Source organism: Amblyraja radiata, chromosome 4 (genome assembly GCF_010909765.2).
Source record: "Amblyraja radiata isolate CabotCenter1 chromosome 4, sAmbRad1.1.pri, whole genome shotgun sequence".
Classification (NCBI taxonomy): Eukaryota; Metazoa; Chordata; class Chondrichthyes; order Rajiformes; family Rajidae; genus Amblyraja; species Amblyraja radiata.
The window spans coordinates 99567640-99595480 of NC_045959.1; the positions used below are offsets into that span (position 1 = coordinate 99567640).

General features: G+C 44.3%; 1 protein-coding gene across 1 annotated transcript in view; it reads right to left on the reverse strand.

Annotated features, from left to right (window-relative positions):
- The window catches only part of mib1 (MIB E3 ubiquitin protein ligase 1), a 136786-nt gene extending 125367 nt beyond the window's left edge, over positions 1-11419 (reverse strand). Inside the window, exon 1 of the mRNA XM_033020052.1 lies at positions 11013-11419. Coding sequence (XP_032875943.1) covers positions 11013-11241 — 229 coding nt within the window. The 5' untranslated portion in view covers positions 11242-11419. The remainder of the gene's footprint in view (positions 1-11012) is intronic.
- Between the last annotated feature and the right edge of the window lie 16422 nt (positions 11420-27841).

The window sequence follows — 27841 nt, forward strand, 5'->3', positions numbered from 1 at the left end:
GACAAATCCCATGATTCCTTGCATTTTTCGGAACACCAAATTCACTTATTCATCTCAGATAATGGCCTAAAACATTTCTCTCCAAAGGCTATCCAACATCTTCATCGACATTAAAAAATGTAATAAAATTTTGCTACAGAACCTTTCATTTTTAGGATTTTATTGTCCCTCCATTGTAATCTACTAAACATGTTCAGACAAATAAATGACAATATGACCAACTGTTGGAAGGTGTGGAAAAATAAGGAAATAACTTTTTTTTCCCCTGGTGGAATGCTGTCGGCCTCCAATCGGCTTCACAAAACTTCTCTTGCCAAGAAGGACAACAGATAAGAGCCAGCATTTACCATTCCATACCATTTTGTAGCTAAGCACGTGGTCTGATGTTACATAAACTGCACCATTTAATACTGAAACAAGACAACCAGTGACATTTTTACCGTAGCCATTCTGTATCTGTGTCTCATGCATTTAATGCTTCATCATCTATCTCAATGTATAATCATTTTAACATAAAACCTTTGCAACTGCAAGCTGTCCCTCAATATCATAAACTGCTTCAGGTAACTAAGTAATATAGTTTACACTTAAAAGTCACCCAATTCAGATTAACAATTTAGTTAAAAAATGTAATAAATTTGTTTTTTCAGAAATTGTCATCAACATCATTCTTTACTTAGATCAATGAATCTAACTGGATCAGGTTTTAGCCATGTAGTCTAATTTGTCTTAATACAGTTGAAAGAGCTGCTCTGAATAATCAACTACTAGCCAAGGGAAAACATTTTCAGTCGAGATCACAGCATTTCAAAGCAATCTTTAAAAATACCAAAGTTACAGAATGCTTTTCAAATTTATTAGGCTAAAGAAAGTTATATTTAAGAGCTGTTAGGGGATCATATTATTGCTGATATTCAATGAACTATTGCTTAAATGTCATATAATGCACAAATAATATTAGAGCTTGTACAAGCAGACTACATTGCAGTTCTTAAGGATGGCACAACGGTGTAGTGGTAGAGTTGCATGCAAAAAGCAGCTTTTCACTGTACATAAACTAAACAAAACCAAAGAGGCTTGTTATTTATTTTAAAAGTTCTAAATTTTGGATCAAGTCAAGTCAAGTCAGGTTTATTCGTCACATACACATACGAGATGTGCAGTGAAATGAAAAGTGGCAATGCTTGCGGATTTGTGCAAAAAAAACTACAAAACAGAATGGAACAGAATCACATATTACATATTTGTGGTGGGGAAAAAAAGAAAAAACAGCAATTTTAAAAAGACAGCACACAACAGTAAATTGGTACAGTAAAGTTAGTCCCTGGTGAGATAGGAGTTCACAGTCCTAATGGCGTCTGGGAAGAAACTCCTTCTCATCCTCTCCGTTTTCACAGCATGGCAACGGAGGCGCTTGCCTGACTGTAGCAGCTGGAACAGTCCGTTGCTGGGGTGGAGGGGGTCTCCCATGATCTTGTTGGCTCTGGAGTTGCACCTTCTGATGTATAGTTCCTGCAGGGGGGAGGGGGGGGGCGAGTGTAGTTCCCATAGTGCGTTCGGCCGAACGCACTACTATCTGCAGAGCCTTCTTGTCCTGGGCAGAGCAGCTCCCCAAACCAGATTGTGATGTTTCCGGACAAAATGCTTTCCACAGCCGCTGAGTAGAAGCACTGGAGGATCCTCAGAGACACTCTGAATTTCCTCAATTGCCTGAGGTGGTAAATGCCTTGCCTTACTCACCAGTGCTGCAGCGTGTGATGTCCATGTCAGATCCTCTGAGATGTGGACTCCCAGGTATTTAAAGCAGCTCACCCTATCCACAGTATCCCCATTTATCTTCAATGGTGTGTAGGTGCTCGGATGATGTGCCCTCCTCAGGGTTTGCCACTAATGCTTGTAATGCAATGCTCCTGTTGGAAGCCATACGGTGCAAGCAGCATCCCTTTCCTTCTTTTGCCGCAAACTTACTGTCAAGATTATCTGTGAACCTTAGACATAACCAAAGAAAGCACCTCTACTCTATGAAGGAAGTCTGAAATAAAACGTAACAGTGAGAGTAGGAATGGAGCATAAATGCGTGGCTGATGGACTGGTGCAGAGGGCAGGGATTCAAGTTTCTGGATCATTGGGATCTCTTTTGGGGAAGGTGTGACCTGTACAAAAAGGACGGGTTACACTTGAACCCGAGGGGAACCAATATCCTGGCGGGGAGATTTGCAAAGGCTACTGGGGAGACTTTCAATTAGATCGGTTGGGGGGAGGGACTCAAATAGAGAAAGCTAGTAGACAGTGTGTAAGGCAGGAGGCAGAGAAGGGAAGCACTCAGACCCAACATGTAGGGAAGAAAGAAGGAAAAGATAATAAACAGAGAATAAGTGGTGGGTTTCTTAAATGTGTATATTTTAATGCTAGGAGCATTGTAAGAAAGGTGGATGAGCTTAGAGCCTGGATTGACACCTGGAAGTATGATGTTGTGGCGATTAGTGAAACATGGTTGCAGGATGGCTGTGATTGGAAACTAAATATTCCAGGATTTCGTTGCTTCAGGTGTGATAGAATTGGAGGGGCAAGAGGTGGAGGTGTTGCATTGCTTGTCAGGGAAGATATTACAGCAGTGCTTTGGCAGGATAGATTAGAGGGCTCGTCTAGGGAGGCTATTTGGGTGAAACTGAGAAATGGGAAAGGTGTAGCAACACTTATTGGGGTGTATTATAGACCGCCTAATGAGGAGCGAGAATTGGAAGAGCAAATATGTAAGGAGATAGCAGATATTAGTAGTAAGCACAAGGTAGTGATTGTGGGAGATTTCAATTTTCCACACATAGACTGGGAAACACATTCTGTAAAAGGGCTGGATGGTTTGGAGTTTGTAAAATGTGTGCAGGATAGTGTTTTGCAGCAATACATAGAGGTACCTACTAGAGATGGGGCAGTGCTGGACCTCCTGTTAGGAAATGAGACAGGTCAGTTGACGGAGGTATGTGTTGGGGAGCACTTCGGGTCCAGTGATCACAATACCATTAGTTTCAATATAATTATAGAGAAGGTCAGAACTGGACCAAGGATTGAGCTTTTTGATTGGAGAAAGGCTAACTTTGAGGAGCTACGAAAGGATTTAAAAGGAGTGAATTGGGACATTTTGTTTTATGGGAAGAATGTAGTAGAGAAATGGAGGGCATTTAAAGGTGACATTTTAAGAGTACAGAGATCTGCAATAATTATAGGCAGCATGGAGTAAATGAGGTGTTTGAGGAGTATAAAGAATGTAAAAAGAATCTTAAGAAAGAAATTAGAAAAGCTAAAAGATATGAGGTTGCTTTGGCAAGGAAGGTGAAAGTAAATCCAAAGGGTTTCTACAGCTATATTAATAGCAAAAGGATAACGAGGGACAAAATTGGTCCATTAGAGAGTCAGAGTGGACAGCTATCTGCAGAGCCAAAAGAGATGGGGGAGAGATTGAACAATTTATTTTCTTCGGTATTCACCAAGGAGAAGGATATTGAATTATGTGAGGTAAGGGAAACAAGTAGGGTAGCTATGGAAACTATGAGGATCAAAGAAGAGGAAGTACTGACACTTTTGAAAAATATAAAAGTGGATAAGTCTCCAGGTCCTGACTGGATATTCCCTAGGACAATTAAGGGAAGTTAGTGTAGAAATAGCAGGGGCTATGACAGAAATATTTCAAATGTCATTAGAAACGGGAATGGTGCCGGAGGATTGGCGTACTGCGCATGTTGTTCCATTGTTTAAAAAGGGTTCTAAGAGTAAACCTAGCAATTATAGACCTGTTAGCTTGATGTCAGTGGTGGGCAAATTAATGGAAAGGATACTTAGAGATAATATATATACAAGCATCTGGATAAACAGGGTCTGATTAGGAACAGTCAACATGGATTTGTGCCTGGAAGGTCATGTTTGACTAAACTTCTTGAATTTTTTTGAAGAGGTTACTAGGGAAATTGATGAGGGTAAAGCGGTGGATGTTGTCTATATAGACTTCAGTAAGGCCTTTGACAAGGTTCCACATGGAAAATTGGTTAAGAAAGTTCAATTGTTGGGTATTAATACCGGAGTAGCAAGATGGATTCAACAGTGGCTGAATGGGAGATACCAGAGAGTAATGGTGGATAACTGTTTGTCAGGTTGGAGGCCGGTGACTAGTGGGGTGCCTCAGGGATCTGTGTTGGATCCACTGTTGTTTTTCCATATACATCAATGATCTGGATGATGGTGTGGTGAATTGGATTAGTAAGTATGCAGATGATACCTAAGATAGGTGGTGTTGTGGATAATGAAGTAGATTTTCAAAGTCTACAGAGAGATTTAGGTCATTTGGAAGAGTGGGCTGAAAGATGGCAGGTGGAGTTTAATGCTGATAAGTGTGAGGTGCTACATCTTGGCAGGACAAATCAAAATAGGACGTACATGGTAAATGGTAGCGAATTGAGGAATGCAGTTGAACAGAGGGATCTGGGAATAATTGTGCACAGTTCCCTGAAAGTGAAATCTCATGTAGATAGGGTGCTAAAGAAAGCTTTTGGTGTGCTGGCCTTTATAAATCAGAGCATTGAGTATAGAAGTTGGGATGTAATGTTAAAATTGTACAAGGCATTGGTGAGGCCAATTCTGGAAGCCAAATTATAGGAAAGATGTCAACAAAATAGAGAGAGTACAGAGGAGATTTACTAGAATGTTGCCTGGGATTCAGCACCTAAGTTACAGAGAAAGGTTGAACAAGATAGGTCTTTATTCTTTGGAGCCCATGAGGTTAATGGGGGGACTTGATAGAGGTCTTTAAAATGATAGGAGGGATAGACAGAGTTGACGTGGATAAGCTTTTTCCATTCAGAGTAGGGAAGATTCAAACAAGAGGACATGATTTGAGAACTAAGGGACAAAGGTTTTGAAACATAGAAAAATAGAAAATAGGTTAAGGAGTAGGCCATTCGGCCCTTCGAGCCTGCATCGCCATTCAATATGATCATCGCTGATCATCCAACTCAGTATCCTATACCTGCCTTCTCTCCATACCCCCTGATCCCTTTTGCCACAAGGGCCACATCTAACTCCCTCTTAAATATAGCCAATGAACTGGCCTCAACTACCTTCTGTGGCAGAGAATTTCAGAGATTCACCAATCTCTGTGTGAAAAATGTTCTTCTTATCTCAGTCCTAAAAGACTTCCCCCTTATCCTTAAACTGTGACCCCTTGTTCTGGACTTCCCCAACATCGGGAATAATCTTCCTGCATCTAGCCTGTAAAACCTCTGAAGAATGCTGTAAGTTTCTATAAGATCCCCCCTCAATCTTCTAAATTCTAGCGAGTACAAGTCAAGTCTATCCAGTCTTTCTTCATATGAAAGACCTGCCATCCCAGGAATCAATCTGGTGAACCTTCTCTGTACTCCCTCTATGGCACGAATGTCTTTCCTCAGATTAGGAGACCAAAACTGTACGCAATACTCCAGGTGTGGGCTCACCATGACCCTGTACAACTGCAGTAAAACCTCCCTGCTCTTATACTCAAATCCTTTTGCTATGAATGCTAACATACCATTCGCTTTCTTCACTAGCTGCTGCTGCTACTTTCAATGACTGGTGTACCATGACACCCAGGTCTCGTTGCATCTCCCCTTTTCCCAATCGGCCATCATTCAGTCTACTAGGGGCAACATGAGGGGGAACTTCTTTACTCGGAGAGTGGTAGCTGTGTGGAATGAGCTTCCAGAGGAAGTGGTGAAGGCAGGTTCGTTTTTATCATTTAAAAATAAATTGGATAGGTATATGGACGGGAAAGGAATGGAGGGTTATGGTCTGAGTGCAGGTAGATGGGACTAGGTGAGAGTAAGTGTTCAGCATGGACTAGAAGGGCTGAGATGGCCTGTTTCCGTGCTGTCATTGTTATATGGTAACATGCATTAGCATCCTACCAAAAGTAATCAATAACATTGATAGATTGTTTGCCTTTATCTGAGGAGGTCTGGATTGCTCTGGACAGAACATCAAATCTCAGTTGTGCAATGCTTTAGGCAGACCCTTACTTGAAATACAACATTACGGTGTGGGTGCTCTTCACAGTAAAGATATATTGGCCTAAGCATTGATCCACTAGAGCTTGATGATTTAAGGCAGGGGTCGGCAACCAACGGCTCCCGGGCCCAACGCGGCCCCTAACCCGAAATCATCTGGCCCGCAGGTGTATTTTGGTTTCCCGTAATTATCCGGCCCGCCGACTTCCATCATCTCCAGTACCTCCCGGGCCCAAGGCCGCGGCGCGTAGGCGCGGTGACCCAAGGACGCTTGCACTGGTAGCCGCAATGGCGTAACCACAGAGCATCGCAGAGCTCTGGCTGTACTGCATCATGCGCAAAGCCGCCGGCATGGCCGCGCATCTTCTGTGTCTGGGCTTCACTGTCGGGATCAAAGATCCGCTCTATGATCTTTGGTCAGGATTGGGCTTGTCAATAGGCCAGGGACAAGTGAGTATGAGTGGCGTCCTCGAAGGGGCAGGATCCATGTGTACACGTGATAGATGTGGCCTGCCATCCGCTCAGACATGCGTCCTGGCCCCTATGCAAAACAAGGTTGCCGATCCCCATTTTAAGGAGAATGCTGTATAAATTTGGACTATATTCCCTCAAATTTAGATACATCAGGTGGACTAAAATGTGTTTAAAATTATGCAACAAATTAATCTTCTTCTTCTTGCGTATGATGTGCACAGCCTAAAGTTGTTGAAAGAGGGTAGACATCCACGCCAGGACAGTATCAGTTACTGGGTGGATGGCTTTGATGCCACCAGGGAAATGCCTCAGTGAGCGAACAAATTAATAGAATGGATTTGCCAATTTTCTGGCGAAAGAAAAATCTCACAAACTGGAAATTGTTTAAACTGTTTCTTTGTGGTTTTCCATAGAGATGGATAATGGCAAGGCCAAAACCACAATTCCCCAAGTGACATCATGAGAACCTTTTCAAAATCACACCGCAGTCACTTCAATGTCTCTGATGAAAGACAACGCCTCCACTCCCAATGTTGCATTAAAGTGTTAGTACATAATGGACATTGAAGTCTTGGAGTTGAATCTGAACAAACTAACTGCTGAGTCAGTGGTGAAATTCATACCAAGCCAGTTTATAATTTACAAATACATGTTGAAAGGCAGCAAGTCTGCAAAAATAATTCAAGTACCGTATTTCCCAGCAATGAAGACGCTATTTTTTACCCAAAAATAAGGCACGAAAGTTTACCTGCGTCTTGGATGTCGAAGGTTAGGTTGTTAGCCAAGAAAGATAGACTTGGCTATCCCTCAGTACAGCAACATCAAGAATGATGTTGCTGTACTGGGGGATAGCCAAGTCTATCCCTCAAAGCTGGCAGCTGATGGGAAGCCGTTGTAAAGTGGGAAGCCGCTGTAAATAGACAGCGCCCGCTGGGGGGGAGGGTTCCTTTCACAGCATGTGGAGTCTGGCCAGGGGGCAAAGTTGCAGGGAGGGCAGGAGCGTTGAGAAGGAGGAGGTCAGGGATCATGGGAGGGAAGTAGCTCAGGTGGCTGCGAGCGGCCGTCTGGACCGGTCAGCAGAACTGGCCGCCACCTCAGCGCCTTCTGCCGGCCCGCCATCCAGCCATGGTGTCCATCGGCACATGCGCAACCGGTGGAGGTGGTGGTTGGCGGGTAGTTACTGGGCGGAAGGCTGGCTGCTCTATCCCGGGCACTCTCTCTCTGCGCTAGTCCCGGGCTCGCAGGTGACCTGGGCACTACAGCCAGTCCCAGGCTCGCAGGCGACCTGGTCGCTACAGCTAGTCCCGGGGCAGGCGACTTGGGAACTGCAGCTAGTCCCGGGGACGCGAGGGATCTGGGAACTGCAGCCAGTCCCGGGGCACACAGGCGATGTTGCCGACCTCTGGACAAAACTAAACCCCTGATCCTGTTCCACCATCCTTTTCTCAAAATTTAGCAACTTAAATTGGGGGTGCATCTTCGACGCAGGCGCGTCTTTATTGCCAGGAAATACGGTACTTCTCAATTTTTGTTGTGGCAAATGTCTCACTCTATTTATTATAGATTGTGCTGGATACTTGCCCCCTTGATCTGAAACCCGATTCTAAACACCCAAACGAGGTGAAACATCAACATTGTCTACCTTGACAAGCATTTTATCAATTTTAGACATGTCAGTGAAATTACATTGCTCATTACTTTCTGCCCAGTTTGCTTAATCTCTCCTATATGGTAAAAACACTATGCAAGATTGCAATTTAGTAAATGTTCGGAAACAGTTCCCTTCTCCAATAGACCAGACCTGTAATCAATATTCCAAAACGAAGTGTCACCAGGTCGTTACATAATTACAGGAAGAATTTTCTACGTGTACTTAGAACAACAAAGGCCAAGGCACCATTTGCTTTATTTACTTTGGTACCTTGGTTTACTGGGTCTATGAATAAAGGCACATAGATCCCTTGGAACAGCAACACTTTTCAATTTCCCAACATTAAACAAAATCTCACCATTTAGAACTTTTCCATATTGTATCTGCTATGTGTTTGGTCATTCATTTCATCTAGCTCCGTTTTCCTCTTCACATTCTCCTCACAGTCCACCCTGCCAATTAGCTTAAGTGTTAGCAGGTGAGCCATTTCTCTGGCCTTCCAGCTACAATGTAAAGATGGTCTATTCATTCAAACCTCGGCACACTGGTAAGCATAATTCATAATTGTGAGTATTAATTGTAGTGACACTGAGGCTGAGCTTCCTCCATATTCTAAATACATAGAAACATAGAAATTAGGTGCAGGAGTAGGCCATTCGGCCCTTCGAGCCTGCACCGCCATTCAATATGATCATGGCTGATCATCCAACTCAGTATCCCGTACCTGTTTACCACTCAGTTAAGAGCTTTTGTGTTCATTCTGCCATCGTTTATAAACTGAGTAGGTTCAGCAAAATATTAGGAGGAAATCCATGCTCAACTTCTCAAAGCAAAATGGATCAATTAAAACATGCAAGCGCATATTCCCCAAATGTAATTTCTTAAGCCAATGTTACTTTAACAGTAACACTTTCTTCAATTACATCAGAAAATCCATTCAAGGCAACAAATGTTGAAAGCCTATAACTGGAGCTGAGTGATAGATAAGGTGGCAAATACTTGTATTGTCATCAAAAGCAACTGTAGTTTCAAGTTCAACGATCTCAAATGTTTAGATGACGGCACAGCTTACTGCCTAATTACTACAGAATTCTTAATCAATTCCCAGTATTTAGTTGTTCCCTTTGTATTCAAATATCTTTCTTGATGATCCATAATGCTCAAAATGTAAAATCATTCAGACTTAAAACCTTCTGCAAGAAGAGATTTATCGTCAACTGCTATTTACATTCCCAACTCTTTGCGCGGAGATTCTGTTCAAAAGACTGTGCAATGGAGGAAACAGCCTCTCAATTTCTATCTTATCAGTTCCTCAAAAAGACAACAGATTTTACTTCCTAACTGCATACAGTATCTTCATCATACATTCGTGTGCTCCGTAGAAGCACAATCAAATCGATCAACATTTTCATGTTTTCTCACCATTTATGATAATTATTCAATTCTTTCTACAAAAATAACGTTGCAATTTTCAACAGTACACTTTAATGCCACATTGTCTACACTACTCACATACACCACTATAAAATCTTTGTATCTGTCGACCAGCTCACTTTGCTACACGGCTTTATGTTGTCAACAAGGTTGGATGTAATAAGTTCAGTGTTAGATTGTAAACATCTTGGTATCAGCCTGGTATTTGGCAATATATTGTGATATTTTAACAATGAAATAAGTATTCCTGTTTATAACATTAATATTTCTACTTGTCATACCTAATTATTGCTTATTACACCTATAAACCTGCATGACAACTCATCGCTAGATTCTGCAAATACCCATTCCCTCTGAAGGTCATTACATCTGACACAAGAAATATGGCAGAATTACATGAGCACAATTAGATAACTAAGTTTAGGTTTATTGTCACGTGTACCGAGGTACAGTGAAAAGCTTTGTTTTCTGCATGCTATCCAATCCGATAATACAATACACAAATATAATCAAGTCAGTTCTGATATAAAGGTAAATAACAATAGCAGAAAATCCCAGAATCAATAAAGTGAAAAAAAAGTCACAATGGCAACCAAAAATAAAATCCAAAGATCACAAAAAGCTTTGGAAACAATTCAAACTGGACAGAGATTTAATTAAAAGCTTAACTGTAAACTCTGCCTTATTAACAAATAATTAAAGTAGTCCATAAAAACTGTGTGACATTTTGCGAATCTTACGCACAATGTTATCCAAGGTTTGTGTACAATAAGAAAAAACTGAACCTGCATGGTGCTGGTTTGGGGGGGGGGGGGGATTGCGGGGTATCATTTAAACAAATGATCAATCATTTTCGAAGCAACCAGATTTATAAATAAATTGAATAACTTTAACTACAAGTACATTGCTTTTTACACAACTAAATCGAATTCTCCCAAACCACACAAAACAAAGGCATTTCACGAAAACTAAAGCAGAGAACGCTTCACAAAATGAAAATGCAAATATTAAATTCCAAATGACCAACTCATAGCCGAGGGACTCAAAAGAAAGGTTCTTCTTCTTCTTCTTTGGAGTTTTACGGCAGCCGGCATCCGCAATGTTGCATCAAAAGAAAGGTTATTTTTTTTTATTAACTCGATCCTGAGCAATTGAGTTATTTTGGGCAATAACGGTCAATTGATAGTTAATTACTCTCCAGTGCCTCAAATGCAGTGATTTACCTCCTCGGTGGCTACAATTACGAATTTACTTGTATTTGTGTCCACTGTTAAGGAAGGAAATTTCACAAGCTTTTAAATTGTGCTATGTTCATTGGGTTTAATGAGGATTCTCGGCCTCATCGGGGTGGGGCCTGCACCGTACATGTTTGCAGGGAGGCACCGTATGATGAGCCCCCGGCCCGGCCCCTGCTCTCCTACCTGTCGGTGCGCTGTCCAAAATGCGCAGGTCGTAGGCCCCGGAGCAGCGGTAGTTGGCGGCGGTGCCGTTATCCCAGACCACCACCACCTCCTCGGCGCTCTCGAAGCTTCTGACGGTGCCCACATGCCCCTCTCCCCCGTCCTGCTTGCCCCACTTCCAGTCAGGGCCCCGCACCACTCGGGCCCCGACTCCCTCCATCATCACCCGGTTGTTCCTGGCGCCGCTCATGGTGGTCCGAGGAGTGGCGCAGCCCACGGTGGGTGGCGGTGGGGGGTTGGCCGCGGCGGTGGCGGTGGCAGTGGCGGCGGCGGCACCCTCGGCCTGCACCGGGATCGCGGCACAGTCGGGCTTTTTTTTGTGCTGGGAAATCCGGGACCTCCACACAATCGAAAGAGGGAGGGGAGGGTGGTACCGCGCATGTGCGGTCACAGCCTGTTCGCCTTGGCGTCGCCGCCATGTTTAATGCTGGCAACGCATCCCATCTGTCGGTTAATTCTTACGTCAAGAGGGATGACTCTCGCTCTTCATGCGGTGGGGGCGGGGGAGGGAGACTGTAAACAAAATCAAGGATAAACACGTTAAGAGTTGTGACCGGCTTGCACTTTACGGTAAGTTCAGCAACAGCTACTTCCCCACAGCCATTAGCAATGTTACAAAATTTTAAGATTAAAAAAATCAAGTCTGCAACTTATCCCATCAGATAAAGCATAAAAATAAATTGACTTACAGTGGCTTGCAAAAGTTTCCATACCCCTTGAACTTTTCCACATTTTGTCACGTTACAACCACAAACGTAAATGTATTTTATTGGGATTTTATGTGATAGACCAACACAAAGTGGTGCATAATTGTGAAGTGGAAGGAGAATTATATATGGTTTTCAATTTTTTTTACAAATAAAAAACTGAAAAGTGTGGCGTGCAAAAGTATTCAGCCCCCCTGAGTCAATACTTTGTAGAACCACCGTTTGCTGCAATTACAGCTGCAAGTCTTTTGGGGTATGTCTCTACCAGCTTTGCACATCTAGAGACTGAAATTTTTGCCCATTCTTCTTTGCAAAATAGCTCAAGCTCAGTCAGATTGGATGGAGAGCGTCTGTGAACAGCAATTTTCAAGTCTTGCCAGAGATTCTCAATTGGATTTAGGTCAGGACTTTGACTGGGCCATTCTAACACATGAATATGCTTTGATCTAAACCATTCCCTGACTCCAATCCCTATGAAGTGCTTCGAAAGGCTGGTCCTCTCCCATATTAAATCCAGCATCCCTGCCTCACTGGACTCCCATCAATTTGCATACAGGGCAAATAGATCGACAGAGGATGCCATCTCTCTGGCCCTTCACACTGTCCTGACTCACCTGGATAGACAGGGCACGTATGTGAGGATGCTCTTCATTGACTATAGCTCTGCATTCAATACGGTCATCCCCACCAAGCTCACCACCAAACTCCACCAGCTAGGCCTCAGCTCACCGATATGCGCTTGGATCCTGAACTTTCTCACGGAGTGACCGCAGACAGTGAGACTGGGCCCGCACCTGTCCTCCACCATCACCCTGAGCACTGGCACACCACAGGGTTGTGTACTAAGCCCCATGCTCTACTCCCTCTTCACTCACGACTGTGTCCCTGCATTCGACACCAACACCATCGTGAAGTTTGCAGACGACACAACAGTGATTGGGCTGATCACCAACGGTGATGAAACAAACTACAGAGCGGAGGTGCAGAACCTGGCGGACTGGTGCGCCAATAACAACTTGGCACTAAACACCTCCAAGACCAAGGAGCTGATTATTGACTTCAGGAGGTCCCATTCTGGAGAATACGCCCCAATCTCCATTTACGGGGAAAGTGTGGAGAGAGTGTCCAGCTTTAAGTTTCTGGGCACTCACATTTCAGAAGACCTCACATGGTCCACAAACACCGCCGCGCTGGTCAAGAAGGCACAGCAACGACTGTTCTTCCTGAGGACATTAAAAAAGACTGGTCTGCCCCAACAGCTGCTGACAACGTTCTACCGCTGCACCACAGAGAGCATACTAACGTATGGCATCTCTGTGTGGTATCTCAGCTGCACGGAGGCGGAGAGGAGAGCTCTTCAGCGCGTCGTCAACAGAGCGCAGTGGATCATCGGGACAGAGCTACCAGCCTTGGAGGGCAACTACCACACGCGGTGCCTCAGGAAGGCCCTCAGCATCCATAAGGACTCATCACACCCCTGCCACGGTCTGTTTCAACTACTTCCCTCCGGCAGACGTTACAAGGCCTTCTACGCCCGAACCTCTAGACTCAGGAACAGTTTTATCCCAAGAGCTATAGCGGCTCTGAACCGGCCCTAATGAGTGCCCCCCCCACCCACTCCCTTTGGACAGTCTCCCTCAGATGGTCACGTCAATCAATTCAGCTTGCTTATTTATGTATTGTATTTATTTACCTTTCTTGTACATCAGTGGAGCTGCACACTAAATCTCGTTGCACTGACGTGCAATGACAATAAAAGATATATTATTATTATTCCATTGTAGCTCTGGCTGTATGTTTAGGGTCGTCGTCCTGCTGGAAGGTGAACCTCCGCCCCAGTCTCAAGTCTTTTGCAGACTCTAACAGGTTTTCTTCCAAGATTGCCCTGTATTTGGCTCCATCCATCTTCCCATCAACTCTGACCAGCTTCCCCGTCCCTGCTGAAGAAAAGCATCCCCACAGCATGATGCTGCCACCACCATGTTTCACAGTGGGGATTGTGTGTTCAGGGTGATGTGCAGTGTTAGTTTTCCGCCACACATAGCGTTTTGCATTTAGGCCAAAAACTTCAATTTTGGTCTCATCTGACCAGAGCACCTTCCTCCACATGTTTGCTGTGTCCCCCACATGGCTTGTGGCAAACTGCAAACGGGACTTCTTATGGCTTTTTTTCAACAATGGCTTTCTTCTTGCCACTCTTCCATAAAGGCCCGATTTGTGGAGTGCACGACTAATAGTTGTCCTGTGGACAGATTCTCCCACCTGAGCTGTGGATCTCTGCAGCTCCTCCAGAGTTACCATGGGCCTCTTGGCTGCTTCTCTGATCAATGCTCTCCTTGCCCGGCCTGTCAGTTTAGGTGGACGGCCATGTCTTGGTAGGTTTGCAGTTGTGCCATACTCTTTCCATTTTCGGATGATGGATTGAACAGTGCTCCGTGAGATGTTCAAAGCTTGGGATATTTTTTTATAACCTAACCCTGCTTTAAATTTCTCCACAACTTTATCCCTGACCTGTCTGGTGTGTTCCTTGGGCTTCATTATGCTGTTTGTTCAATAATGTTCTCTAACAAACCTCTGAGGCCTTCACAGAACAGCTGTATTTATACTGAGATTAGATTACACACAAGTGGACTCTATTTACTAATTGGGTGACTTCTGAAGGCAATTGGTTGCACTGGATTTTATTTAGGGGTATCAGAGTAAAGGGGGCTGAATACTTTTGCACGCCACACTTTTCAGTTTTTTATTTGTAAAAAAATTTGAAAACCATGTATCATTTTCCTTCCACTTCACAATTATGCGCCACTTTGTGTTGGTCTATCACATAAAATCAAAATAAAATACATTTACGTTTGTGGTTGTAACGTGACAAAATGTGGAAACGTTCAAGGGTTATGAAAACTTTTGCAAGCCACTGTAACACAAAAGCAGTGATCAAGGACAGTCAAATGACTTTATTAAAAATTAAGAGAACTGAAAGAAATATTCAGTTATTATAGATTGAAGCATCCTGAAACAAATAGTAAACAATCTTACTTGGATGACCTGAAATTAAAGCATATAATTAGTTAGTTACCCAATTGTAGCTAATTCCAAAATTCAATTACTAGATAGAAACATAGAAAATAGGTGCAGGAGTAGGCCATTCGATATGATCATGGCTGATCATCCAACTCAGTATCCCATCCCTGCCTTCTCTCCATACACCCTGATCCCTTTAGCCACAAGGGCCACATCTAACTCCCTCTTAAATATAGCCAATGAACTGGCCTCAACTACCTTCTGTGGCAGAGAATTCCACAGATTCACCACTCTCTGTGTAAAAAATGATTTTCTCATCTCGGTCCTAAAAGACTTCCCTCTTATCCTTAAACTGTGACATTGGGAATAATCTTCCTGCATCTAGCCTGTCCAACCCCTTAAGAACTTTGTAAGTTAGATCTAAACATTATCCTTTTCTTAAGAAAAGATTTAAATTTTTAAATAGCCTAAGTGTCCAAAGAACATTCACACACAAATTCACAATAAAACATGATTTTTAAATCTCATTGTCATTAATTTATAGGCCAAATGGAAGGAATTTAGTGTTTAATTGCTGTAAATTAATGGCCATTTAAATCATCCTGCGAGTGGGATTTTGTGGAATGCGCTGGTTTGGAATGTTGCGGTTGCGGTGATTTGAGCCCCATGTCGGCAGGAAAAATACTGCCGGTTCGGTTGGGCCCCAAGTCACCTTCTCGCAACTTAAAATGTTGATTAAAGAGACCTTAAGAAGCACTTTTTAATGTAAAAATAAACAGCCTACCTTGCCTTGTCCCCTACGTGAGATCCGTCCCGTTGTCGGCGTTCGCGGCTTTAGAAGATGATTTTTAATTTACTACTAGACTAAGTGGCCCATGTTCACACGGGAGGGCTGGTCCCCCGACGCAATATTCCACCTCTCCACCAATTCCAATATTGGTGGCCAGTGGGGGGGCTTTCTGGAGTGCTGGTATGGGTTCTTTGGGTGGCAGCTCAGTCCCTCAAGCCTGATCTGCTGGCAGCTCACTCATGGCTGGTGGGCTGGCAGTTGACTCATGACTATTCCTTGAAATTCCATTTAAATCAGGGTGCAAGGCCACCAAATTCAAATCCATGTTCCTGCCATTTCAAGCAGGGTGCAAGGCCACCAAATTCAAGTGCAGTTTCTTACCACCATGAGCAGGGTGCAAGGCCACCGAATTCAAGTGCAGTTTCCTACCACTTCAAGCAGGGTGCAAGGCCACCGAATTCAAGTGCAGTTTCATACCACTTCAAGCTGGATCCAAGGCCACCAAATTCAAATGCAGTTTCATACTACTTTCAGCAGGGTGCAAGACCACCAAATTCAAATGCAGCTTCATACCATTTCATGCAGGGTGAAACCACCATAAAACCCACACAAAACACCAAACTCACAGTTCAGTAGACATTTAGTGTGTTCAGTTGATTCACAGCTCAGAGTCGTGACCTCTCCCTCCCTCATCATGCAGAGACTGAGCCACACCCACACTTACGGGTTTTATAACCCCTCCCCCTCCCACCGGAAAAGGTGTGGCTTTCATGGCGTGATTGACAGGAGAGAGATTCTTTTTTAACATTTTTTAAACACTAATAACACTTTTATTTTTAATTGATGGGAAGAATTCTCTGCACCTGCTCAGCGGAGGGGGGACTGAGTAAGATGGCCAAAAATAACAGCCGTAAGTGGTAGCGTTTTATCTAAAATCAATATACAGTGCAAACAGGAATTAAGTGCATTTGCAGTAGTGCCTTTTAACTTCAAGCCAAAGCACTCACACCACCATTTGCAGTAAGTAGTGCCTTTCAACTTCATGCCACCATTTGCAGTAAGTAGTGCCTTTCAACTTAAATCAAAGCACCCAAGCCACCATTTGCAGTCAGTAGTGCCTTTCAACTTCAAGCCAAAGCACCCAAGCCATCATTTGCAGTAAGTAGTGCCTTTCAACTTCAAGCCAAAGCTCCCAAGCCACCATTTGCAGTAAGTAGTGCCTTTCAACCTCATGCCAGCATTTGCAGTAAGTAGTGCCTTTCAACTTCAAACCAAAGCTCCCAAACCACCATTTGCAATAAGTAGTGCCTTTCAACTTCAAGCCAAAGCACCCAAACAACCATTTGCAGGCAGTGCCTTTTTGCTTCAAACAAACCATATTTTCATTTTCAAACCACATTAAGGGCTCACAGTTGTGTAGACATTTGTTCAGTGTTATTCAGAGCTCAGAGAGACGTTACCCTTGGCTTCATCCATCTTGCAGAGACTGAGTGAGGCATGCCACTTCCTGGTTTTATAGTCCCTCCCCCTCCCTCCAGCCAAAGCACCCAAGCCACCATTTGCAGTAAGTAGTGCCTTTCAACTTCAAGCCAAAGCACCCAAGCCACCATTTGCAGTAAGTAGTACCTTTCAACTTCAAGCCAAAGCTACCAAGCCACCATTTGCAGTAAGTAGTGCCTTTCAACTTCAAACCAAAGCTCCCAAACCACCATTTGCAATAAGTAGTGCCTTTCAACTTCAAGCCAAAGCACCCAAACAACCATTTCCAGGCAGTGCCTTTTTGCTTCAAACAAACCATATTTTCATTTTCAAATCACATTAAGGGCTCACAGTTGTGTAGACATTTGTTCAGTGTTATTCAGAGCTCAGAGAGACGTTACCCTTGGCTTCATCCATCTTGCAGAGACTGAGTGAGGCACACCACTTCCTGGTTTTATCGTCCCTCCCCCTCCCTCCAGCCAAAGCACCCAAGCCACCATTTGCAGTAAGTAGTGCCTTTGAACTTAAAGCCGAAGCACCCAAGCCACCATTTGCAGTAAGTAGTGCCTTTGAACTTCAAGCCAAAGCTCCCAAGCCACCATTTGCAGTAAGTAGTGCCTTTCAACTTCAAGCCAAAGCACCCAAACCACCATTTGCAGTAAGTAGTGCCTTTCAACTTCAAGCCAAAGCTCCCAAGCCACCATTTGCAGTAAGTAGTGCCTTTCAACTTCAAACCAAAGCTCCCAAGGCACCATTTGCAGTAAGTAGTGCCTTTCAACTTCAAGCCAAAGCACCCAAGCCACCATTTGCAGTAAGTATTGCCTTTCAACTGCATGCCACCATTTGCAGTAAGTAGTGCCTTTCAACTCATGCCACCATTTGCAGTAAGTAGTGTCTTTCAACTTCAAGCCAAAGCACCCAAGCCACCGTTTGCAGTAAGTAGTGCCTTTCAACTTCACGCCAAAGCACCCAAGCCACCATTTGCAGTGTAGTGCCTTTCAACTTCAAGCCAAAGCACTCAAGCCAAAGCAATCAAGCCAAAGCAATCAAGCCAAAGCACTCAAGCCACCATTTGCAGTAAGTAGTGCCTTTCAACTCCAAGCCAAAGCACCCAAACCACCATTTGTAGTAAGAAGTGCCTTTCAACTTCAAGCCAAAGCTGCAAAGCCTCCATTTGCAGTAAGTAATGCCTTTCAACTTCAAACAAAAGCTCACAAGCCACCATTTGCAGTAAGTAGTGCCTTTCAACTTCATGCCACCATTTGCAGTAAGTAGTGCCTTTCAACTTCAAGCCAATGCACCCACGCCACCATTTGCAGTAAGTAGTGCCTTTCAACTTCAAGCCAAAGCACCCAAGCCACCATGTGCAGTAAGTAGTGCCTTTCAACTTCAAGCCAAAGCTCCCAAGCCACCATTTGCAGTAAGTAGTGCCTTTCAACTTCAAACCAAATCTCCCAACCCACCATTTGCAGTAAGTAGTGCCTTTCAACTTCAAGCCAAAGCACCCAAACAACCATTTGCAGGCGGTGCCTTTTTACTTCAAACAAACCATATTTTCATTTTCAAACCACATTAAGGGGACACACAGTTGTGTAGACATTTGTTCAGTGTTATTCAGAGCTCAGAGAGACGTTGCCCTTGGCTTCATCCATCTTGCAGAGACTGAGTGAGGCACACCACTTCCTGGTTTTATAGTCCCTCCCCCTCCCTCCAGCAGGGGCAGCAGAGAGAATGGTGAATTTAAAAAAAACATTAATATCTCTCTGAATTTTAATCGATGGGAAAAATCCTCCACACCCGTAAGGCGGAGGGGGGCTCTGAGCGAGGTGGCAAAAAATGACGGCCGTAGGTGGCGGCGTTCTGTCGGAAATCGCAGCACAGTGGGCCAAAACGGTCAAGATCAGAGTTTTAGTAATATAGATTGTATCTACTTTCAAAAATTCATTCAGTTCTATAGGGAATTAATATTCAAACAATCAATAATGGAGAATATTCCATAGTGAACGCATCTTGGTGCATCAACTGGAGTGGCTTAGTTTTCCTGTGATATCAAGATTATCCATTTCATATTTACCTTTCGTGGATTGTGTCTGAGTGCTCCGAAAAATAATGTGTTTGCTGTTTTGCAAATCAAGTGACGCTGTAATCTCTTTATGTCAATCACTTTAAATGGTAACTTGTCATGTTGAGTTGCTTGTTGTCGAAATTGTTGCCATGTTTCACAGGAACTATATCTCATGGTGTAATCTTAATTTCACATGTTTCTGTGCATTTTCTTGCATGCTGTTTCTCGGTTTTTGACAGACACACAAAAATGTTAATCATCCATCTTGTGGGGCCTGTGGGAGTACATATGTTTGGAAAATGACTGCAGGTGGCAGCATTCTTATCATTAAATATATTACTTACTTACTTAATTTTTATTACAGACTCAAGGTCCAGATAAAAGACAAGACATTACATAGAATAAATTGCATACAAAAGCACAATAAATTACATACAAAAGCACAATACATGGATTAAGATCAAGAATAAAAAAATCAGTGCCCTACAACGAGACAACTATACAATGTCTCCGCAGCTGGGATTGGTAGCGTGTAGTGCCAAATCTTATTTGTGTTAAGGCCAAGATGATTTCATTTTCAGAGTCATTAAACCGGCAAATAAATTTAGACGTAAGATTTTGTAAGACAGTTTGTAAAGTATTCTCCTGCAGCCACAAACATTTCACTTGCACTACACCATCTTAAGTAATATTCTCATGGCATCATTATAAGCTACTTTTAGTCTCTGTAAGCTTGCTTTTCTGTACTTTGACCACAGGTGTGCAGTACAGAATGGTGTACAATATGCTCTGAACAGGGACGTCTTCACTCCATCTGTATACGCACTAAACTTGCTTAAGATAATGTTTCCTTGTGCACACAACATACGGCGTTGCCTATAAATATCCTCATCATCTGTCATTTGTTCTGTAATAAAATATCCAAGATATTTGACCTTATTACAGACACTAAGATTATTATCAGACAATTAAAAAAATATGGAAATTTTAGACATTTATCCTCTTTGGTTCTACAGATCATAACAGCACTCTTACCAGCATTAGATTTGATATCATGTTCCACACCATACACAGAACATATAGTAAGGAGCTGTTGGAGACCAGCGCTAGATGGAGTAAAGAACACAAGATTGTCTGCATACATAATATGGTTCACTAAAGTAGTACCAATCATGCACCCAGTATTACACGCTTTCAATTGCTTGGGCAGATCATCAATACAGAAATTAAAAAGAACTGGGGACAAAATTCCCCCTTGTCTGACACCATTGCTAACCCCAAATGGGGCTGAGACCCTATTGCCTCATTTTACTTGCATAGTCTGGTGGGCATAACAGTAAGCCAGAATTCTCACAATGTATTTAGGCACCCCTCTTTTACTCAATTTAACAAACAACTTTTTATGATTAACACGATCAAAGGCTTTGGAAGCATCAATAAAGCACAGAAGAATTGATGAGTTTGAATTGATAAGAATTGATATTGTTCAGTAATGTTATGAAAGTGATAAAGTTCTTGCTTCCAAGATTTGCCTTTTGCATAAGGAATATAATTGACAATCTTTAGCGTTTATATCGATCTGTCCACTTCACCAATAACCCATGGCCAGTAAGATGTGATTTTGTAAAGTTTGAAAGCTAGGGTGGATCAAACTTTCTGAGCTCATCTCTGTTGAATGGCCGATCACTATCCATCCTTCACTGTTTATGAATATAATTAAGATTTGAGAAAGTAACTTTGGCTGATATTGAACTGACAATCTCAATAATCCTCTATTCCATTATGATCAAGAATAACAAGCAAATTATCATGATACAGTACACATATGAAGTGAACACAGTGTTAATCTATGGACTATTTGGTAACCTTGACATTTTCAGTGTCAGTTTTGCAGGTATGAGATCTGTAGAATTTGCATTGAGCAAAATGATCTGTTCCTGGGAATTGCACCCTGTCCCCTGTGCGGTTTAATTTTCACAATTACGTGCTCACCTTCGTAACCAATTAATAAAACATTCAGTTTGTGATTTCAGGATGACAATGTGATTATCTTGCAGTACAAAATGTGAGGTAGGCACTGTTATTAACTCATCAAAAAGTTTCTTTAGCTCTTGTATGTTGTGTGTGATTTTGTGAGAGTGAAGTTTCCTTGACGAGATTGAAATGCTGTCGTACACAGTGCAAAAACAACATTTTGCATCATTTTGCATTTTTCATTTTGGGCACTGCATTCTCACATATAACTGATTTGCTTTTGGCATTTCCACTTCACAGCTAATGAGGTTGGTTGTAGGTATGGATTGATGCAGAAGGTAATCAATAGAATTTCTTAGCTAATGAGCAACATAATCAACATATGCTTAGAGCTTTAATATTCAGTTTTTTGTATTGTGGAGGACCACAGTTAGGATTGTTTACTGGATTAATCAATGGCGTATGATTCATCACAACATAAATTATTATGATAAAGATACAGATGAAAATGTAAAATGCCCCAAGTGACAGTAGTAATTCTCATCTGTAACCAATGCTGCTTAAGGGTTTGAATGATTTCATTGCATTCATGACAAGTAACATTTGATTGGCTTTGTATTTCTGTACAAGCACCAATTGCAATGGATATTCGCTGTCCAGGCTCAAAAGATGTATTGCCGATCTCGGTTTTCTGGCATAGCAGCAGAAGTTAACTCAGGTTCAAAACGCTTACTGTAGGTTAAGATAAGCTCCTGACCAGTATGCTTTGCCCATCATCTTGACGTTATCAAGAAATGCAATACTGACCACAATGACCTTAACATTATGATCCGCCTGCTCCAAGATCTGATTTAAAAAAAGATCCTTGGGGGCCATAGCGACCATATCAAGATTGTGATAAGGCCCACATTGACTTAATCAAGTTACACCATCCACTGGGCCAGGTCAATGTAGTTGCAAATCATCACATACAGATGATGTCAAGGTTTAGGAAAACTGTATAAATGTTAGAGGGCAGTGAGGGTGTTGCGGAGTTACAGAGCAATGACACAGGATCCACTCCTCGGCCTCTGTCCTCAATGAAAGACTCGTTTGTCTGCAACCCACTGTTATGTTTCCTAGTACAGGTAAGTTTTGTACTTGTATTTTGGAAATCCTTTGTAAATAATAACTTGTAGAAATTACTCCTCAGAATTGAAAAAAATTAAGTCATAAATATAACTGTTTAAAAGGTTTTATTAGCTGGAAGTATCTCCTCCATGGTTGGGAGGGGGGATCCCACTGCTCGAAATATTGAACTAACAACTAAACCCATTCAGAAAAGGGTCTCAGGTAGTGAATTTGAAGTTCGAAGAAGGGTCCCAACTCAAAACACCACCTAGTCAAGTCAAGTCAAGTTTATTCGTCACATACACATACGAGATGTGCAGTGAAATGAAAAGTGGCAATGCTCGCGGACTTTGTGCAAAAAGACAAACAAACAAACAACCAAACAAACTACAAACAGAATGGAACAGAATCACATATTATTTTACATTAAATATTGTGGGCGGAAGGAAAAAGGGAAAAAAACAGCACTTTTAAAAAAAAGCAGTAGAGTGGTACAGTAAAAGTTAGTCCCGGGTGAGATAGGAGTTTACAGTCCTAATGGCCTCTGGGAAGAAACTCCTTCTCAACCTCTCCGTTCTCACAGCATGGCAACAGAGGCGTTTGCCTGACCGTCGCACCTAGTCATGGGATGCCGAGTTACTCCAGGATGGTGGGCGGCGCGACTTTCGTCAGCAGCGGCCTCTGCAGTCCGTCTGCGTTTTTATTATTTTATGTCTATGTTTTTATGTAGTTTTTGTTATTTTTTGTTGGGGTATGTGTGTGGGGGGGTGGGGGTAACTTTTAAATCTCTCCCTGCACGGGAGACCCGACCTTTTCTTTGTCGGGTCTCCGTTGTCGTTGGGGCTGCAACGAGGAGCGGCCTCCAACAGGAAGACCGGGGGCTGTGGTGCCGACTACTCACCTCACCGTCGCGGAGCTGGCCGAGTCCAGAGCGGGTGGAGCTGTGGTGGATGCTGCTGCGACCCGACCCCCGGAGATTCGGAGGCTGCAACTGCGGGTTTGGCGGACGGCGGCACCGGGAGCCCGTGGGTCCAAGGAGGGAGACCGCTTTTGAGGGCTCCCGCAACGGCGACTTCTCCCGCCCGAGTTGCGGGGTTGAAGAGCTCCTGGAGCGGGGCCTACATCACCGCCCCGCGCGGCTTGGAATGGCCGCGGGACTGCGAGCGCACGCCGGGGGCTCTAACATCAAGACCCGGTGTGCGACCTTGCATCACCCGGCGTGGCTTTAATGGCCGCGGGACAATTCGCCATCGCCCGCCGGGGGCTTTGACTTTGACTTTGACTCTAACATCGGGGGGGAGAGTGCAGTGGAGAGATAAGTTTTTTTGGCCTTCCATCACAGCAATGTGATGGATGTTTATGTAAATTATGTTGTGTCTTGGGTCTATTTGTTTGTAATGTATGGCTGCAGAAACGACATTTCGTTTGGACCTCAAGGGGTCCAAATGACAATAAATTGAATTGAATTGAATTGAATTGACTTGGTGTTTTTTTTTAGTAAACCAAGATACTTATTATGAGACTCAGAGACATTATAAGACCTTCAGAGATTCTATAGATATTATAGACATGAACATCAAACTGAAGGGACACCATAGAGTATGCTCCATCAGTTAGTACGGGAGACAAGTGTATGAGAGGTGTACTGACTGTGTGGGCAGACACTTTGGTAGTGATTGCCCATGGGGTTCACTGTCGAGGACTTCATAATGCAGAGAGCATTATAAACAGTGGAGCGATTAACCCTGGAAAGGGGGGAGACTTCTCTCTGAGTTGGACCCAGGAAACTGAAGCAGGCTCACGTAGACTTAATATTTTCTTGAGGTTATTAACGACAGATAAATGGATGGGAAGGGTTTAGTGGGCTATGGGCCACATGCAGGCAAATGGGACAACACCAAGACGCCAACTTGGACGGCATGGCCAACCTGGGCCGAAGGACCTGTTTCCGTGTTGTACAGCACCATGATTAAGGCCTATCCAGTGGGATTCACATGTTTTGTATTTTTCCTTTCTAAAGATGCAGTGCATTTTGGTGACTATTGCACACTGCAGACCAGAAGCGCCTTCAATACCCAAATATACCAGATCCACACAAAATCTTATTTTGCGGCAACTGTTTAAAATGCTCTCTGCATTATGAAGTCCTCGACAGTGAACCCCATGGGCAATCACTACCTGTCAGTACACCTCTCCTACACTTGTCTCCCGTACTAAGTCACCCTAAAACCCCTCCTCCCCCCACTCCCCTCCCCTCCACCCCTCCCCTTCCCCCCTCCCCCCCCCCACTCCCCTCCACTCCACCCCTCCCCTCCCCCCCCCCCACCTTTCCCTCCCAACCAGTCCCGTCCCGACTCCCTGGGAAATTGAAGGGAGCGACAATCTACTGCCATGGATACAAATAATGTCATACACATGAAAGGACAGATGTTGGTTAACAAAAAGTGAACACACAGTGCTGGAGTAACACAAAGACGCAGCAGAATTTTGGAAATGTCATCCCGTCACCCATTCCTTCTCTCCAGAGATGCTGCCTGTCCCGTTGAGTGACTATACTGAGGGAATTCCCACGTATATGAAGCAGAGAGAAACGTGAGTTTTACAAGGCACTGCCCGACTTTTGAGAACGGATTCGGTGGTTTGTACCCACTCCCCCTCCCTGCCCACCCACCCACCCACCAAGCCAGCCAGCCAGACGGACCCCTCCTCGTTACAGCGGCGGAAGCAACATTTCCAAGAGAATGGGGCAGAGAGCTGGGGCAAGGCTGGGATGGGAGCAGGGCAGATGAGGCGCACCAAAGGAACAAACAAGTTGATGGCTGCAAGGGGCAGGCGACAGAGGTCTTGTGATCTTTAACTCAAAGCCGCAGGATGGAGCTGTCTTCATTAACACTGTTGCTTCACCGCCACCGCCTCCTTGCTGCACAATGGCAGTGAGTGTGGGGCCGAGATCCTGCCTAGTTTTTTTAAGTTCTGAAATTGAATAACTTTCAATACTGAATCAGAATATACTTACTATGTGAGATGCTGTCCAGCTCCTCCATTTGATACTTAAAACAGACCTTCATTCACAGTTGGCTCAAGAGTAACTCGGGAGAGGAACTCAGTAACTCGGGAGAGGAACTTGGTACATCGCAGAAATGAGAAGTAAACGGCAAACTTAGACATACACGTGGGAACTCGTTTAAACTCATGAACATAATCTTGGAATCTCGTAGACAACCACGAGTTTGATTTTTTCTTTCACTCGGGATCACTTGTGGGTGGAATCGCACCGTGAGACAGGGCCATTAGGCAAAATTGACCTTATTTAGGAGTTGGTCCATTTATTCAACTGTTTCTCTAAATAGGACCCGACACTCGATCCTGCACAGCTGATTTCATCCTCCTGATTGCTTTTTTAAATTATGCCACTGTTTGTAGAAATGGTCGTTGTAGCTTTACACATCTGCATTTGCATGTCTCGTGTACAGTCTGTCTTGTATTTCCTCAGACTGGACTCAATTATTCTACAAATAATGTGTCCTCGAATGTGTGAGTCCTTCAAATCTATTGATAAAAATACATCTATTGATGCTCCTGAACACGTGATGTAACATGGGGTCATTGGGTGTTTCGAGTCTTTCAACATCAGACACCCACCCTCACCCAGGCGACCCAGCCGTGGTTGATCAGACCACGACTTGTGTTTAGGTGTCATTCGCTCCTCTCCATGGACCTCCTCTCCTGATCCAGAGCCATCTCGAGGCCTTCTCCGCTGCCTCTGTGGTGTTCTTGATGGCTCTTCTCCTCGCCACTCCATTGATGCCCAGTGCACTCAAGGCTTTGTAGAGCAATTGCCCTACAAAACCTCTGCAGCCAACCTCGATGGGCATACACCTTGCCTTCCACCCCTGCTTACGGCAGTCTATGACCAGCTCTTCATACTTGGTCCTCTTCCTCTCGTGGGCCTCCTCCAGACGGTCCTCCCACGGCACTGTCAGTTCCAACAAGACAATGTTTTTGGTTGCCTCTGAGACCAGGAGGATGTCTGGCCTCAGGGTGGTCGTGGCAATGTGCTGTGGGAACTTCAGCTGTTTCACCAGGTCTACAGAAAGCTGCCAGTCCTGCGCAGTCGCCAGGATTCCTGACGGATTCCTGGCTGCTGTGGTTCTTGGCAGCTGCACTCCGGCCTTCACGAAGGTGATCATCTGGGTGGTGGGGCGTGCTCATCTGCAGCTGCTGATTCCCATGCTGATGGCTTCTGCAATGGGTTTAAGTACCTGGTTGTGACACCAGGTGTACCGGCCCTGCCCAAGAGCCTTTGGGCAACAGCTCAGGATGTGTTCCAACGTCCCCTTGCCTGAGCATTGCGGGCAATCCAGAGATTCTGCTTTGCCCCAGATGAAGAGGTTCGATGCGGGCAAGACATCATACACTGCCTGGACCAGGAACTTGATGCGCTGTGGTTCAGCCTGCCAGAGCTCAGTCCATGTGACTTTTCGGTCCATGGCCTGCTCCCACCTTGTCCAGGCCTCCTGCTGCCTCAAGCCAACCGCTCTGGCATACCTCTCCTCCTCCACCACTGCCCTCACTTCCTCCTGGACCAGCCTGCGCCTCTCCTTCCCCGCGGCCTTGTCAAGCCGGGCAGTTGGGAAGTTTTCCAGACCAGCTCTTTCCCGAGTCACTGCTCCCACCAGTAATCGGTATCCGAGACTCAGCTTGCAGCACGGCTTCGCCAGCTCTCCACTTCCTACCAGTTTTCACCTCCACCCCTGCACGAGCCACCTTGGGATACTGGAGTCCCTGTGCAGCATCACCTCTCTGGCCCGAGTCACCTTAAACACCTCCTCCAGGGACTTCAGGGGTAGCTGGAGCTTGGTGTTATTTTCGTAAAGGTCGATGCTGCTAAAAGCCCTGTCCCACTGTACGAGTTCATTCAAGTGCTCTCCCGAGTTTAAAAAAAAATCAAACTCGTGGTAAGCACATTGAATGAACGTAGCGGATACGTCGGAGCTCGAGGACGTTTCTTAGCGGCTCGTAACGCTAACGGCAGGTACTCGGGAAGACTCGCTAATGGCAGGTAAGCTCGGGAAGACTCGTGGACATTTTTCAACATGAAAAATGTCCACGAGAGCCCCGAGTACCTGCAAGCGGCCTTTACCGTAAATTTCCGAGTTCGAATCAGAGCAAACTCGGGAGAACTCTTTGAATGAACTCGTACAGTGGGACAGGGCTTTAAATTTCCTGGGCAGTCCTAGCCACCTCCTGAGGAAGCTGCCGACTTTCCTCTCCAATCTCTCTATGATGGATATTGGGACTTGGTAGACAAGCAGTGGCTAGAGTATCCTTGGCAGGATACCATGCTGGTAAATCCATGCCTTGAACTTGCCGGGAAACCCCGACCGGTCCACCGCTCTCAACCAGCTCTCCAGCTCCTGACAGGTTGCCTGGACTGATGCTGTAACCTTCAGGCTGCTGTTAAATACCTTGCCAAGCCTCTTCATTTTTATCTGTTAAAAATGTTACCACGACTATTCCCTGGAGCACAGGAGGATGAGGGGTGATCTTATAGAGGTGTAAAAATCATGAGTGGAATAGATCAGATAGACACACAGAGTCCCTTGCCCAAAGTAGGGGAATCGAGAACCAGAGGGAATAGTTT